At 42.6% G+C, this 15,358-nt stretch overlaps 2 protein-coding genes across 2 annotated transcripts in view; one reads left to right on the top strand and one right to left on the bottom strand.

The window, feature by feature from the left end:
• The window catches only part of mboat2b (membrane bound O-acyltransferase domain containing 2b), a 52,509-nt gene extending 44,099 nt beyond the window's left edge, over positions 1 to 8,410 (bottom strand). The window contains exon 1 of the mRNA XM_076272575.1: positions 8,303 to 8,410. Coding sequence (XP_076128690.1) covers positions 8,303 to 8,386 — 84 coding nt within the window. The 5' untranslated portion in view covers positions 8,387 to 8,410. The remainder of the gene's footprint in view (positions 1 to 8,302) is intronic.
• Positions 8,411 to 9,349: 939 nt separating this feature from the next.
• On the top strand, positions 9,350 to 14,142 carry e2f6 (E2F transcription factor 6). Its single transcript, XM_076272747.1, has 8 exons — positions 9,350 to 9,783; positions 10,060 to 10,193; positions 10,539 to 10,585; positions 11,081 to 11,288; positions 12,003 to 12,158; positions 12,421 to 12,535; positions 12,986 to 13,148; positions 13,368 to 14,142. Exons 1-8 carry the CDS (start codon positions 9,469 to 9,471, stop codon positions 13,403 to 13,405), a joined length of 1,176 nt encoding a protein of 391 aa, XP_076128862.1. The 5' UTR covers positions 9,350 to 9,468; the 3' UTR covers positions 13,406 to 14,142.
• Positions 14,143 to 15,358: the final 1,216 nt, after the last annotated feature.

Here is a 15,358-nt window from a genome sequence, read left to right as displayed (position 1 = left end):
TACTGCACACGTTAAAGTAGTTCGAAAATAAGGCAGAAAAACGACAAGTTTCTTCATGCTGCTTCCTTATGTTGGAATATGCAAAAATGTACAAACAATCAAGAGGATGCTTTCTTGTATGTGATTTCTGCAACAGTGATACTGCAAACGTGTTGATAGCCTATTGTTGAGCCTATTTTTATGCTGTAGCCTAGTGTAAAGCATGTCACACTAGCCTAGCCTACAGAAAACGAATTGATGTGATATAATGATAACTTGTATGCCTACAATGGTTTATTAAACATCGTAGTCATTTATTTAGTCAGTCATCATGTTCATGTTAATGAATAGGAAGGACATCTAAACGATACCAACATTTAAATAAACCAACATTTCGCGCAATATCTGCCGTGAGTCCCTATGCGTGAGTCACGAGCTCCTCCCAGCTGACTGGCAGATCACGTGGACAGTCAGTCGCGATCGATTATTTAATAAATACATGTGAATAACGAATAATAATAAAAAGATTCTACCTAATGTGACTATTTTTTCCATGAACTGTAAAAGAAAACACGTTTTTTCCCACTGTATTCTCCATAAAGAGTAAAGTAAATTATGTACTTATTTCTGGAATTGACGTCACTTCCTGGACTCGTCTGAGGCTGGTCTAATGGGTCATTCGTCTCTATAAGACTTAACTCCTACTGAAGGGGGCAGGCGAACGTTCGGAGAGCGTAGACACTATGGCGGATCTGAGGCTAAATAGTAGACCAGTTCACCTAGCCATCCCCATTGAAGCCCATTCAATTTTGGCGACACTTTGACATCAAATAACGTTACAGCTGAAGCGTTTTAAGCCTTTATATGAGAGTAATACAACATTGTGTGATTGGCGTCATAACCTCGTAACTGACTTACAGACTGAGTAATAAACTTTTTTCCGAAATCAATGCTAAATTGACGTAATAAGCATACAGCCAGAGCGGGTGAAAGCGTCACACAGGAGCAAAATAACCGTATTCTCTGGATAAGAACGAAAGCATCGGAGCACAACATTTCAGCAAAGTTTTGATGGATTGACAGTAGCCTAGGCTATAAATGTGGCAAGTGCTGTTTATATTAAATCACATTTATCTACGAACAACTAGGACATTTAGAACAGTAATGTAGACATGGTGGTAACGAAGTAAGTGGCTACATACCCAATCTCTCGGTGCAGCTATCACAAGAGTTACACAAGTCAGACTACGTGCCTACGTGCCTACGTGCCTACGTTACATTTACGTCCCCTGAGCCTGCGCAGAAAGCCTCGTCGACCAACAGGAAACGGTTGAAATTTGCTTCACCCGCCTCGATTGACGTCTACGTGATGACTCTGTCCATATCTTTTACTGTCTATGTCTGCTTCCCACTTCTGCTTCTCAGTAGTAAACAGACCGCTGGCTAGTATGTAGGCTACCTGACCGCCAGGGCAGTCTCTTTGTAGTGGATATATCCCTAACTTGCGCCAGCCACAGACCGAGAGTTGTATACCAAAAGCGTCATGTCACCGAGATTATATCAGCTCTTGTCACACACCAGTTTTCCTCTTATCTCTTCTCGCCGCTTATCATACAATTGTTGTTCTACACAGCCCGGTGACTTCATCGGAGCTACGGAGCTTACTTCGTCCTACACGGCCTGTTCAGACTTCACTCTTGGATAAGTTTGATTGTACTGACAACCTACGTGTTATTTAACCTGGAGCTTGCTCAGTTAAACTAACAGTTGTTCGGAATAAAACAACGCAGCCTCACCTTGAGCCATGCTCGGTGACTGGCTAACGTTAGCTACTGTCTCCAAGCACGGTAGCCTCACCTGGAGCCCAGCTCAGCCACAGGCTAGCCTCTGTCAAACACAAACACGGAGCGGTTTACCTTGAGCCCAGCTCGGTAACCGCTAGTCCCAGTCAAGCATAATCACAGCAGCCTTGCCTTGAGCCCCGCTCGGTAACCGGCTAGCTCACGTCAAGACACACCGCCTCGCCTTGAGCCCCGCTCGGTAGGCTAGCTGGTAGCTAACATTCCATTCCTTAAGTAGGCCTATGCCGCATTGATTTTGTAAAGGTAATTTAAGAGTAGGGGGGAGAATAACGAGCGGCAAACGTTTATTTGAAAACATGAAAAGTAGTGATGCATGTAGTACACTTGTGCGTTTAGGTTTAGTTATCACCATCTGATAAATCAAACTTTTCCCAAAGCCAGTTGGAAGGAGAGCTACAACGTCCTTGCCATTTATAAAATTGACAAGACAAGCCTCTTGCTCCTGCTTTAATTGCGTGATGGCCTCGAGAGTTGCGGCAACTTCGCGGATAGAGTGGGTAAGTCCCGCCCCTTCCGTTTGCCTCCATGGGACCTATCTTTCAAAAAAATTTGAACGGCAGTCTATGGCGAAAAATAAATTATTTTCTGGTCCCGGTTGACTTGTGCCTTGAATTACCCATATGATGTTTGTCAATTTTAAAGACAATTTTTCATGTAAAGACATTTGCAGTTTGTTTCGTAACTATTGAATTACAACATTGTGAAAGATCGTAATTCCAACGACTACAAACCCATCAGTCGCGCTAGTGACGTTAGCTCATTCACAGCCACACTACATTGTACAAGCATACCAGCAACAGGTCTTAATTGGGTTTTCCTTGCCGAAGAAAATACCATGAGTCAGAGGATTAAACACATCAGGTAAGTTGTATTCGTCCATAGACTGTACATTACATACTGTTATCACCCGGAGAGAAGAAATACTCTTTTCTAATTGGCTGGCGGGTGGCCTTTAATTCTGAATAACAGGACACCGTTCCATATCAATGCTTATGAATGGTAACTATAACAACCATAGTAGGACGACGGTTGCAGCGCTCTAGAATCTTTGGTTGCAGGCTTCCCAACAATGGAATCAACTGTAAACAAGCTAACTGTCCATGCTAAAGTTGTACAACAAGCTGAACTAGTGAGCTTCTTTTTAAACAGAACCGCATGTTTACAGTGTTTACAGTGGCAACCGGATGATAAGCGGGATAACGGCCTTCGAGGTGTGTCCAGTTATACGGAATTAATGGACTTGGGCGGAGGCAACTTTTTTTTGCCCCTCGCCCTCGTCCATTAATTCCGTATAACAGGACACCTCGGCGGCCGTTATCCCTTAATAACAGCTCTTATCGTTTCATTACGTTGGTGACGTACATCGTTCGAGACTAGAGATGTAGTCCACTGAGTGGATTCGCACAAAACCAACATAACTTTTGAAGTCTATCGAACAACAGTACTTTCTTGACGTGAAAAATTATCTTTTAAATTCACACACATCATATGTGAAATTCGTGGCACAATTCAAACTGGACCAAAAAATAATTGTTATCTCTCCATTAACTCCTCTTCATAATTTTTTGAAAGATAGGTCCCATGGACCGAAAGTAGAAGGGGCGGGACTTCGCCACTCTATAGCTTCTAGCGTCTCTTCCTCCGTCGCCATTGTTGCTGTGCTGTTGAACTACAAGCTTCGCTGGACTACAAGCAACTCGGCAGGCAAGTTCCGCGTCATCACTCAACTGTTCGCTGATTGGCGCGGCCGCACGCGAGCCGTATACTGTAGGTTGGGCCAGACTACGTGCGAGGCTGAAATCAAATTTTGGCCGGAAGTATGTATGATGGTAACACCAGGCTAGTAGAATATGGCTATAAATGAGAAAGGAGAGAATCTCCCAAAATTGTAACTTTGACTGTCAACCCCAGCCTTCAAAGCCACGATCTACCCTCATGACTGAAGTCACTGGGCAATAATGAGCTGTGTGAGCAGACACTTAATGTAACACACGCCCAATGAGCTTGGAACTGATTACAGGCCAGTGTGTGCAGCCACCATAGGAACACATCTGTTACACAGAAAGGTCAGGGCCTGTGCACCACGCTGACTGCCACATTCACAGGCAAATGAAGATGACAAACACACAGTTCAGGGGTCAACTTAGCCAGCAATGACACACAGGGAATAGAAAGGCAATAGTCAAAGAAAGAATAGTTTAAAAAGTAAAGAATAAAAAATAAAACATAAAACACACAAGGTGATAGTACATAATAGCATAAAATGGCAATAGTTTAAATGACTTATGACTTCCACCATCCCTTAGTCTGACAGGCTTGATGGTAATTTGGTCCAAACTCAAAAAGCAAAACTTTGAAAGGATAAATTGTTCATGTAGGAATTTGCATGCTATTCTGACAACGCTTGCTATCTGGTCACCAACAGTACTTCAGCAATCTTACACAGACGGGTAAAAGCCCCTTACAAGTTTCCTCTGGCTCATCTCCGGATGGACTATAGGATAAATTGGATAAATGGTGTCCTCCTCTGAGGGCTAAATGCTACTCATTCTAGAGGGGCAGAGGAGCATCCTTAAATCTCTGCAAGGACTAGAGTCCCACGCCCTTTGCTGGGGTATCAAACAGGAAGTGGTGTAAGTCAGACTGGAGCCAACCTTTTCCCTTTAAACAGATGCCAAGATTTTAATCTGAAGACTTGATGGCAAGGCTACATATCGAAGAGGCACCGCAGAAACACCGCTGGAGTTCAGATCCCGAGCCAGCTGTGTCTGTGTCTATGCTCTGTCCTTTTATGTAGTGCTGTGTCTCCACATTCAAATGTCTATTTGTGTTTTCCAAGCAGCATGATGTGATGTCATTCTCCAAGCCGTCACACACACTCACCACTCACACATAGACAGGAAAACAAACACACAGAAATACTGACCCCCACGTACCCCCACAAACACACACACACACACACAGACACACACACACACACCACAATCAGACACTATTTTATATTATCTAAAGTGACTTGTGAATGAGGATGAGGATTAACATCCAAGCTACATCACAAAGGAGACCTTAGGTAAGAATTAATACTACTACAATAAACACTACAGGACGATGAGAGCTGAAGACACTCAGCATAAGACATACAGAAGCAACACAAAGGCTGATATATGGTTGCTACAGTGGAGACGCTGGCCTCTGTTGACTGGTTCACACAGGAGTGCCGAATTTTCCGTGTCAATACCAAACCACTTCTCAGAGCCAGGGACCCCCTGTTATGGAGCTCCTTACGAAATAAGCTCACACTGGGCAACATTTAGGGATGTAACGATTACCGGTATAATGGTAAACCGCGATAAAAATGTTGACGATAACAATTACCGTTTTCATTTCAAATATCATGATTATCACGGTTGATTACCGCGGTGTGGAAACCATGTGTTTAATCCTTCCCAGCTTATCCAAGCCTGCTTTTGACATACAGTAGGCCTGGTACAATGAAACAAAACTGGCACCCTACTGATTCTGTTGTTTAATTGATGGTTTTAACTACGATTCGGATTAGGCTACACCTGATTTTAAAAGGCGGACTCTGCGTCTTTTTATGTTCACGTCCACATTAAATCCATTCCACTCACGTTATCAGGAGAATACAGTAGCCTAAAGTTTTATTTTGAACGCTCACTTTGGTCTCACTCATTGCATTCAAATAACAGAAATAGCAAACTCCAAGTTATGGTAGGGTAAGTTAAGCTATAAGCACATAACCAATTAAACATGAAGAAAAAAGTGTATGGGACATTCTTTGAAACTATTTCAGCTTGTGTAGGCCTATCAGTGTTTTCTGAACATATTGAACACACTTTTAGAAATACCGTGATAATACCGAAAACCGTGATAATTTTGGTCACTATAACCGTGAGGTTAAATTTTCATACCGTTACATCCCTAGCAACATTAAACACTTCATATACATTTTCATTACGAAACCCACACATGCAGCATCAGTGGTACAAGAGGCAACAGGCTAGACAAAACTTGACTTGATTTGATTTGACAAGACTTGGTTCAGGTATGCTTTAAAAAAAAACCTCTATGTCCTACACCAAAATGTCTTGTTTGTCTTTACGTTGACAGATGACCAATGTCACGGCTTCGGTTATGGCTATGATATTTAGCAGACGCTTTTGTCCACAGCAAAGTTAGAAATGCTGTTCTGTCATTCATTTCAACATGATAGTTTATTTTTACATTTCTAGTGAGATTGAGTAGTTGGATCGAACCAGTCAGGCCAAATCCATGCTGACCCTAAAACAACAAACAAGGCTGTGGAAAGACACAAAGCTGTGGAAAGACACCTCCTGATGCCAAGATGCTCTACATGAAAAGAAGTTAAAGTCATTCTAAATCACTGTCAAAGGGGCCATCAGAGGATATCTGGTGACCTAAACCAGGCCAGGTCACCAAACACTAAACACGGTCACTTACAGCAGCTTAACTTTAAAAAGCCATTCAGGACACTTTCACTTCCCCCCTTTCTGTCTCTATCACACACACACACACACACACACACACACGGAGACACACACACACACACAGAAAGGACCTGAAGCTTGGGACCTGTAACTAGAACCCAGTGGCTCTGAGAGAGACAGTAGCCTTCAACTCAAGCCACAGGCTCCAGTTACAGCTCCACTCGTCTGTCGGTTCAGTCTACCTGACTTATTCATCCGGGGCTTCGCTTGCCAGGCCTGGATGAGACATTCGGCAGCGCTGTGGATCAGTTGTAGTCAGTAGGCCTATCGCATGACACTTAATGTGAGTCATGGGGGAAATTATATTACAGCGAATGCTTATTTTACATGGGAGATTACGATGAAAGCTGAGATGCAGACGGCGTTGAAATCAGGTGTAACACACAATGTTTAGCATAAGCTATGCTATACAAAAAACCTGGTAGTTCTCATGCTGAACATTCACAATAAGACAGGTCAACATCATATCTTGCATAAACTGAGGCAAACAAACTCTTGGTGCCACTGTACTGTACTTCACATGGACACACCAATGACCAGAGGCAACATAACCATCAGCTATTAACTGCACACAGGATGAATGCAATTACAACTGGTAATACGTTTTGCTGATTAATTCTGAACCTGAATTATCATATTATGACTGGGAGGCAATCAGAAGGAGGTTGATCTTGCCAGTAATGGGCAGCCTTCCCATTCCTGAGATGGCCTGAGGCGTGACCCTCAGGGAGAGCCTCCATCCTCACGTTTGTTCATTATAGCACTTAGAGTCAAGGTTGAATCTCCAAGGTTTTATGCATTATTGCAAGGAAGACAAAAGAGTGAAAGCTGCTCAAGGACAAGGACAGGTGGTAAAATTGACCATACTCATACAGGCTTCTGTCTCCCTGTCTGATAGCAATGAATGCACCTCACCTACTTTGATGAGGCTTTTTTATGACAAGAGGTAAGCTTCTAAGGGGAAAAGCAGAGAATGCTTTCTCTACCCCTCAGACACACTCAAATGCATACGCCGCCAGCCAATATCGGTACATGAACACAGAAAGGCCAGAATACTTGAGTTGTCCATTTCACCAGAAACATGGAATCACTGCAGGTCTGGCCTTGCAATTGTGTTGCCTTTATTTTTCTAAGCCATGCTGTCGACAGGGGTTCGTTCTGTTTATGTTCCTGCTATTCAGACGCTTTTAGCTACATTGGACGAGATTACATCATGAGGAGTGATCTGCATGCCTGTCGATTGCACAATCGCATAGTGTATTCCGGTTGCGCTCCAGCATCTTACAGTGCAGCCCACTAGCACACACGCCCCGACACAATGGGGATTGAATGATAAAATGTAACTTTGCTTCCATCGAAATAAGAGCAAAAATGGGCAATACGTGGTTATTGCATGTAGCAACCACCTTGTATGAATACATTGTTGTTTTACCCATACGACATGGCAATTTTTCGAAGGACAATGAGAAATAGCATTTAAGAAGAAATCATCAAGAGATAGGGCTTGATTAATGCTTTGTTGTAAATTACGATGTTCGTAAAAACAGTGCTATCTTTGGCATGCTTTTCTGAGCGATTCGCCCATATTTGGGCATTCTTTTCACAACGGAGAGCAGCTCCACCAAATATATTTTTGCGGCTTGCAGTCGTTTTGCCAGTGATTAAACATGGTGAAAAAGGCAATAATCTTAAACAGTGTGCAGTGAGGAATATTGAACAGTGTGCAATGAGGGACAGCACGCGAACGTTACATTTATCCTTTCTTCAAACAGCTGTAGCCTATTGAAAACCCAATTCACCATGGACTTGCATTCAATCAGCCTACTGACTGGTAGGCTATGGGTTAACATGATATTGAGCGAATATCCAAAATAGCCTTTCAATTAAAAAAGAAAATAATAAGCCTTTTCGTCCACCTTGTATTTAGCCTACCTGGTCTAACGGAAGGTCGATAATCTCGCTTATGGGCTGCAGTAGACTTGATCCAGTGCATGCAGATATGGTTTCAGTGGCCATGGTTCTGCCAGTGTCTGGTGGATCCTTGTGCAACCCCCTCTAATGCCTGTCTGTCAGAGCGAAGGAAGGCTTTCACTGCCTTCTCATAGAACGCCCCTCTCACATCCACCGCCGCCGCCGCCGCTGTGTCTGCTTTGGCTCTGTGTTGTTGGGCAACACTAGTGATGCTAGAGCGTCACCGCGCGGCAGCTGAAGCTGCGCCTGTAGCTTCAATCTTGAGCATCAGCCCATTTTCCAGTGTGTGCAACTACTGAGTCTATCAATTTTTGTAACGTTTCTCTCTATGTTGATTTCTTATCAGACTATTATTTTGGTGGAAAACAATTATTGGTTGTTGGTTGTAGGCTTGCGTGCATTAGGTTTGTTAAAAATAAAAATGTAGCCTAACACATAAGTAGAGAGAGGGAGTTTTCTTCTAATAGTATAGAGCGATTAGTTATGCTTATTTTATTTGCCGTTATTGGTTATAGCTAGTTCAACTATGGGTGTAATTTCATGCCCACTTGAAACCCTGTGAGGTGTTCAGATGTTCAGCAATTGTAAGTAACTAAAAGTCTAGTTTGGGGTTCATGGACATGATGATTACTGTTTTTCTCACTTTTGACAGGCCATCATCTTACCCCATAGCTGATGGTGAAAAGTTATTAAGCGTATTACCTGAATATTTAGCCTGATAGGCCTATCATTCTCCTGAAATTTACCTAAACCAGGTTAGACAGGGATCTCTCATGCAGAATGAATCCTAGCCTAGGCCATTTTTTGTATTATGAAAACTAATAAAATACAAATTAGAAAGAACTAAATAATTGAAGACCGCTAAAAAGACGGCGTTGTTCTGTGACTGTAGCTCCCATCCTACAGGGAGCAGTGCCTAGCATTCGCTTCGAGTGCTCCACAAGTATTGAGGACAGAGAGAAACATATCCGCCTTCATTGCGTAATTTCATTGGATGGCCTGTGCCCACATGATCTTATTTTCCTGCTTGTGGTGGCCACCCAGGGTCACGTTGGCTGTATCATGAGTTTGAAGTATTCAAGTATCCCATACGCTTTGAGAAGTTTGTAAACAAATGCGTCGCAAATATGGTAAAATGCGTGGTTCAAGGGTGTCCAAATAGAAAGGACATAGGGAAAGACACCGGAACAACCAACAAAAGGTTTTTTAGTTTTCCTCAGGATCCAGGTAGAGTGAAAGTGTGGCTTGCTGCGTTGAGAGAAACGGACAGGGACCCATCCGAGTTAAATGAAATTTGTGAAGACCATTTTCTGGCAGACCACATCACGCCACAGGGGATAAGCGAAGATGCTATTCCACTGCCGCCGTACTTAGACGGACCATTGGGGGCCAGCGAGTCTTCCGAGGGCGAACAGGAGGAAGGTGGTTTCTCGCTTGCACCGGTAAAGTTAACGTTGACACTAAGAACCAAAAGTTCACGACTTCATAGCTCTCGCAAATAGTCTCTCGCTTACACCCAAAGGTTAACCTCGCAAGAACGAATGTTAAAAGCGAAAATGAGATGTGATACTAATTTGGTTAGCGTTGGTACCAGGGCGCTCTTTTGGGCACTCTAGGGAGTGCAGGGAGTTTGATGTAGGCTACGCTGATCTGTCTCTGTTGCAGTCGATATTATATTGAATATGTCCTCTCCTTTTATGCACTCTTAAATTATCCAGATTGATACGGATGATGATGTCGACGACGACGATGATGAAGAGGTTGAATATGAGGAGGAGGAGGAGGAAGAAGAGGGATTGATTCAGGAGAACGGAGTGGAGGACGTGCAAAAACCCCAGACCTCTCAAGAAAGGTTGGTTGGTCACAGTTAACTGTCATTTTCTTTCTTATTTTAAATTTTCCCTAAATGCTCAAATATTGGATGGAAAACCCAGGTGATTACTAGCTGAAAAGGCCTGATTTAGCTAATCAAGAGTCCGAAATTACACTGATTTCAGTCAGGTGTGCTTGCAGCTGGGACAGTAAATGGTACTTGCCAAACTCAGGAACAGTGAGGTTGAGATGGTCAGAGGGTTTGAGGTTCTGTCTCATCTGTAGAGAGGGTGTCTGAGTATTGTTGGAATGTGAGTATTGTTGGAATGTGTTTAAGTTATGTCTTTTATGACTTTTGTCTTTGTTTTGCATGGCACCAACACAGCAATGTCAAAGTCCCAAAGCCACAGACAGATGCTGATGCCCCAAAAGGTGAGTTAAGAGATCTGTCCACTGCATAGGCTTGCATAGACTGTTATGTCTCATTTCATTTTGATTATGGTTAGAGAACTGCTGAGAAATCAAATATTACTCTTCTATAGGCCTCAAGCATGATAAAATTGCTTAAAGGTTCACTATGGGATTTTTCTAGTTTAAAACATTAAACTACAACTGAATATGAGGAAACAACCATTTTGATTTAATGTCAAAACTCCTGTGCTCTATGATTCCCAGATATCTACTCAAGTTAGCATGCGATCCTATTAACACTAACTCTATGGGCTCTGTGCACTAGCTTGCTTGAAGTTGGCAAACCAGTTTCCTGTTCATTGACATCGCTGTCAACATGCTTCATTGTAATACAATGCCAGTCAGTGGAAGAGAGTTTTGGGGCTGCATTCAAGACCGCTCAAATCCTGTAGAATGACCTATTAGAATGCTCGCTTTGCTTGATGTTTGAAATGCAAAACTGTGCTTGTTGTTTAGAGAGGGAAATGGGGCGTTGTGATGTGTCGCTAGGGCGACTGACACACCTTTTCATGCGTCTGCTGAGCGAGGCCCCCGACGGAGTTCTTGACCTCAAGGAGGCTGCACTCAAACTGGGCACTCGCAAACGCAGGGTCTATGACATCACCAACGTGCTCAATGGAATCCGCTTGATCCAGAAGAAGTCCACCAACAAAGTCCAGTGGGTGTAAGTGTTTTTCCTTTTTTACACATTCCCTCCAATGTTTGTGTTTTGAGACATCACTTGCAGACTTAGGTTATGGATGGATGCATGCCAGTAGTTTTGTAGACCTTTGTAAACCTTGGTTGGACAATTGTGTTACTGGGGGTGGAAATCAATGAGGAACTCACAAATCGTTACTTTGCCCACAATAATGGTAATATCACAATGCAGTGGAGCTGTAATATTCAACACATTGCAAAAGGTTAATCTACAGTATGATGCATTGTGATATTTGTATACATGAAACGGTGTACCAAGTGCATAGAATTTTAGGTTGGTGCCTCTCAGAAATAGAAAAATAATTGTATAGTGTTTAGAGGATTACTACCTTCATTCTTTTCATAAGTGCCACCACAACGAGTGCAGTAGTGACTCTAGTAATTCAAATTGGCCGATAAGTTTGTTTAGAGTATGAATTGTAGAATTTTATATATATATTTTAAAAAATATCAGTATTTGGTGATGTATCTATATCTAAAAAATAAGTTGTATGATATATTGCTGTATTGATATGATATTTTGTCCCACCACTAGTTTGTTCTTCTTAATGTCATGTGACTAATCTTGCCCAATGGATTCTTCTTCTCTTTACAGTGGGCTGAATCCCCTTCCTCCCAGCAGTTTAAAAAAAAAAATATATATATATTTTCTGCTGTGTTTGTGTTGTTTGTCCTGCAGGGGGAGCACTCCCATCAGCAGCTTCAGTACTGTGTTTCGGACCAGGCTGAAGGAGGAGGTGCAGAGCCTGAGGACCATGGAGGAGGCGCTGGACAACCTCATCAAAGACTGTGCCAAGCAACTCTTTGCCCTGACCGATGATAAAGAGAACGCACAATATCCTTACAGACCTGTGTGTGAGGGAGAGGGAGAGAAACCGGGAGGGACGGAGAGGGTTTGTTCAGACTTTGAAATAATATGATGTGCATTGTTCAGATTAGTTTGTCAAAACTTTTCATTAGACAAAAAAAAACATTGAAGTTCCCCTCATTGAAGTGCAGTGGGTGCTTAGTCTTAGTCTTAGTGGAAGTGTATGAAACACGATACTTGTTGTTGATGTGCCCACCTCCTGGCTTTCTCCCTTAACTCTTGATGTCACAGTGGCCTATGTGACCCATGAAGACCTATCCCACATCCAGGTCTTCCAGGGGCAGACTCTCATCACCGTCCAAGCTCCAGAGGAGACCAAGCTAGACGTTCCCATGCCCAGAGTGGTGAGCCATATCTGGGCTAACAAGGCTCTAGCGCACAGCTAGCATCTCAGGGTTTAATGTTGGGATTACTGGGTTCTGTAAAGCCTTATGCACTTTTATGCTGCTATTTTCAGCACAACAACTACAAAAATGCAGTCTCTGTGGACAGCCCAGGCTCTAAAAACAACCTGGTCCAGCCTGGACCATAAAAACATAACAGCCAACTCTTCCAGCCAATCCCATCAAAATGCGCGTTTAGGAGAGTTTTGATTGCACGGGAGGGAGGGGGAGTGAGTAGCGAGCTAGCTCTCTGTTTTGTTTGAACGTCAACAAAAGTGCCGTTACCCAACATTGGTTAGAGCGCCTTTCATTTAAATCCAGCTGAGAAATAAGTTTCGTAAAGCCTTTTTTAAGAACCGTTAGTGATGTGGTTTTATCCCCTCCTGTAACCTGTGACCTCTACCTTTGCAGGATGGGATCAACATGCACCTGAAGGGTACCCGCGGCACCATCAATGTGATGACGTGTGAGATGGATTTCCCCGGGATTATGCTGAATAATGCCAACTTGGAGAAGCCAGGCAGATTTCAATCTCTGGAGGAGAGCAGGATACACACAGCATCACTCAAGACAGGTGAGACACACACACACACACACACACACACACACACACACACACACACACACACATTACAATGCAATTCTTTTGAAGTCAAGGAAGTTTCTGAAGGCTGCATATCACTAAATGAACAGTAATAACCATTACCCTGTTAAAAAAATAAAAGGGCACATCCCCTCCCCTATTATTTCTCTGCCCCCCCCGCCCCCCCCCCCCTTCTCTGTATCTCTCTAGACTCTACTTCTCCCCCAGGTCCAGTCCAGAGTGCCTGAGGACCGCATGTAGGCTGCAGATGCAATGCACTGCGCTAACACACCTTAAAGACTGTAGGACCTCACTCAGACCCCCAGCAGTGAAGTGGGAAAGCAAGGTATATAGGGGCGACCACGCCTACCGACTCTCATGATGCCAGAGAGGAGAGTGAAACACTGAGAGAAGTGCGAAAATGGCTACGTTACAAAACACCAGCGTGAGGCTGGTTCCCAAATACGGGATGGTTTGTTTACAGAAAGTAGTTTCCTAAGTTTTTCTTCCTTTAAATCATAAAAATTATATTAAAACCACTGATGGCATTCACTGGAGATTGTAAAGTGTTGAAACCGAAAGCCACCTTAATATTCTTGGGAGATATCTATTTTCATTGATAGTTAAAATAGTTTTTTTGAGATGTCTGATACAAAGTCAGGCATTATTGAGCAAGTGACCACATAAAATAATCTAATTCTGTACAGAATTATGCAGGTATTATTTTGTTTTAAATGACATTGAGCATTAATTATCTTAACAGATTTTGGCTCTTATATTGATGTACTGTTGCAGATTTGCAGTTTGACATTTGGATCTTGAAACTGTAATGCATTACTAGTCACCAGTGTTGAATGGTTGTTTTTGTTCTTTGGCACATTCCTTTTCAATGTCTCTTATTCTTACTCTTTGTCCTTGTCATGTTTAATCTTTTTTTTCCCTTTCTGAATAAACACCAAATAGTACTTGTACTACTTAATATTGATATTTGTGCTCACCGGTCTGTCATTTTTTAGTAGGGGTAGGCAGAGTAGGGATCATGTAACGGTATGAAAATAGTGACCAAAATTATCACGGTTTTCTGTATCATCGCGGTATTTTTAAAAGTGTGTTCAATAGAAAGCACTGATAGGCTCACACAACTAGTTTCAAAAAGTGTCCCGTTCACTTTTTCCTTGGTCATGTTTAATTGGCTATGTGCTTATAGCCAAAGTCCTTTTAGGCAAGTCCCTCCACTCGGCGGCCATATGGCAACGCTTTTTGGGCACTTGTTGGGCATCCATTTCGGCAGAAATGCGCGTGCGCAAGGCTTCACGACACCAGTCTTGCTCCAGCGGCGAGATCACAACACATGATTGGCCAATGTCTTCACAACACACCATATGATTGGCTCAATGTATTCACATGTCGACGTTTTGCTGAGGAAGGGGTGTGATATGTGTAGTAACGCCACGTTACAAACTAGCCCCATGATTTCTATGGAGGGTTTTTTGAGTGCTGTGTCTCCTCATTAGAAAGTCTCTGTTATAGCTTAACTTACCCTACCATTACTTGGAGATGACTGTTTCTGTTATTTGGATCCAATGAGTGAGACCAAAGTAATTGTTCGAAATAAAACTTTAGGCTACTGTATCCTGATAATGTGAGTGGAATGGATTTAATGTGGACGCAAACATAAAAAGATGCAGAGTGGCTACATGATGCAGTGCACGTTACAGTGTGGTGAAAATGTTCCACCTTTTAAAATCAGGTGTAGCCTAATCCGAATTGCAGTTAAAACCATCAATTAGACGACAGAATCAGTAGGGTACCAGTTTTGTTTTATTGTACCAGGCCTACTTTATGTCCAAAGCCGGCTCGGATGAAGCTGGGAAGGATTAAACACACGGTTTCCACACCGTGGTAATCAACCGTGATAATTATATTTGAAATGAAAATGGTAATTGTTATTGTCAAAATTTGTATCGCGGTTTACCATTATACCGGTAATCGTTACATCCCTGAGGCAGACATTCTTGTTCAAATCTACAATACCTTTAACTTATTGATTTCGGTAGCTTGTTGTGAACCTCTGCTACAAAGAGTAGGGTTTGTGCTCCCCCTCTTAAAGCAGCACTAAAGAAGATTTGCTCTCGGGGTCCCCCCATAGTTGAGAAGCGCAATAATAAATGAACTAAATATGCATCTTTGCAAGAAATTAT

Source organism: Alosa pseudoharengus, unplaced genomic scaffold, assembly GCF_046254945.1.
Source record: "Alosa pseudoharengus isolate Yale_2024_CS ecotype anadromous, Long Island Sound unplaced genomic scaffold, YU_APseudo_1.1 YU_APseudo_1.1_scf_7, whole genome shotgun sequence".
Lineage (NCBI taxonomy): Eukaryota > Metazoa > Chordata > Actinopteri > Clupeiformes > Clupeidae > Alosa > Alosa pseudoharengus.
Note: the sequence above shows the minus strand (reverse complement) of the source record. Positions and strands in the feature narration are given on the sequence as shown.

Excerpts from the sequence above, each read along its gene's own strand:
- e2f6 (XM_076272747.1), top strand. The coding sequence starts at position 9,469 with ATGGTAAAATGCGTGGTTCAAGGGTGTCCAAATAGAAAGGACATAGGG. Across the intron at positions 12,536-12,985 it reads ACGTTCCCATGCCCAGAGTG|GATGGGATCAACATGCACCT; the intron begins GTGAGCCATATC and ends CTACCTTTGCAG. Across the intron at positions 13,149-13,367 it reads CACAGCATCACTCAAGACAG|ACTCTACTTCTCCCCCAGGT; the intron begins GTGAGACACACA and ends GTATCTCTCTAG.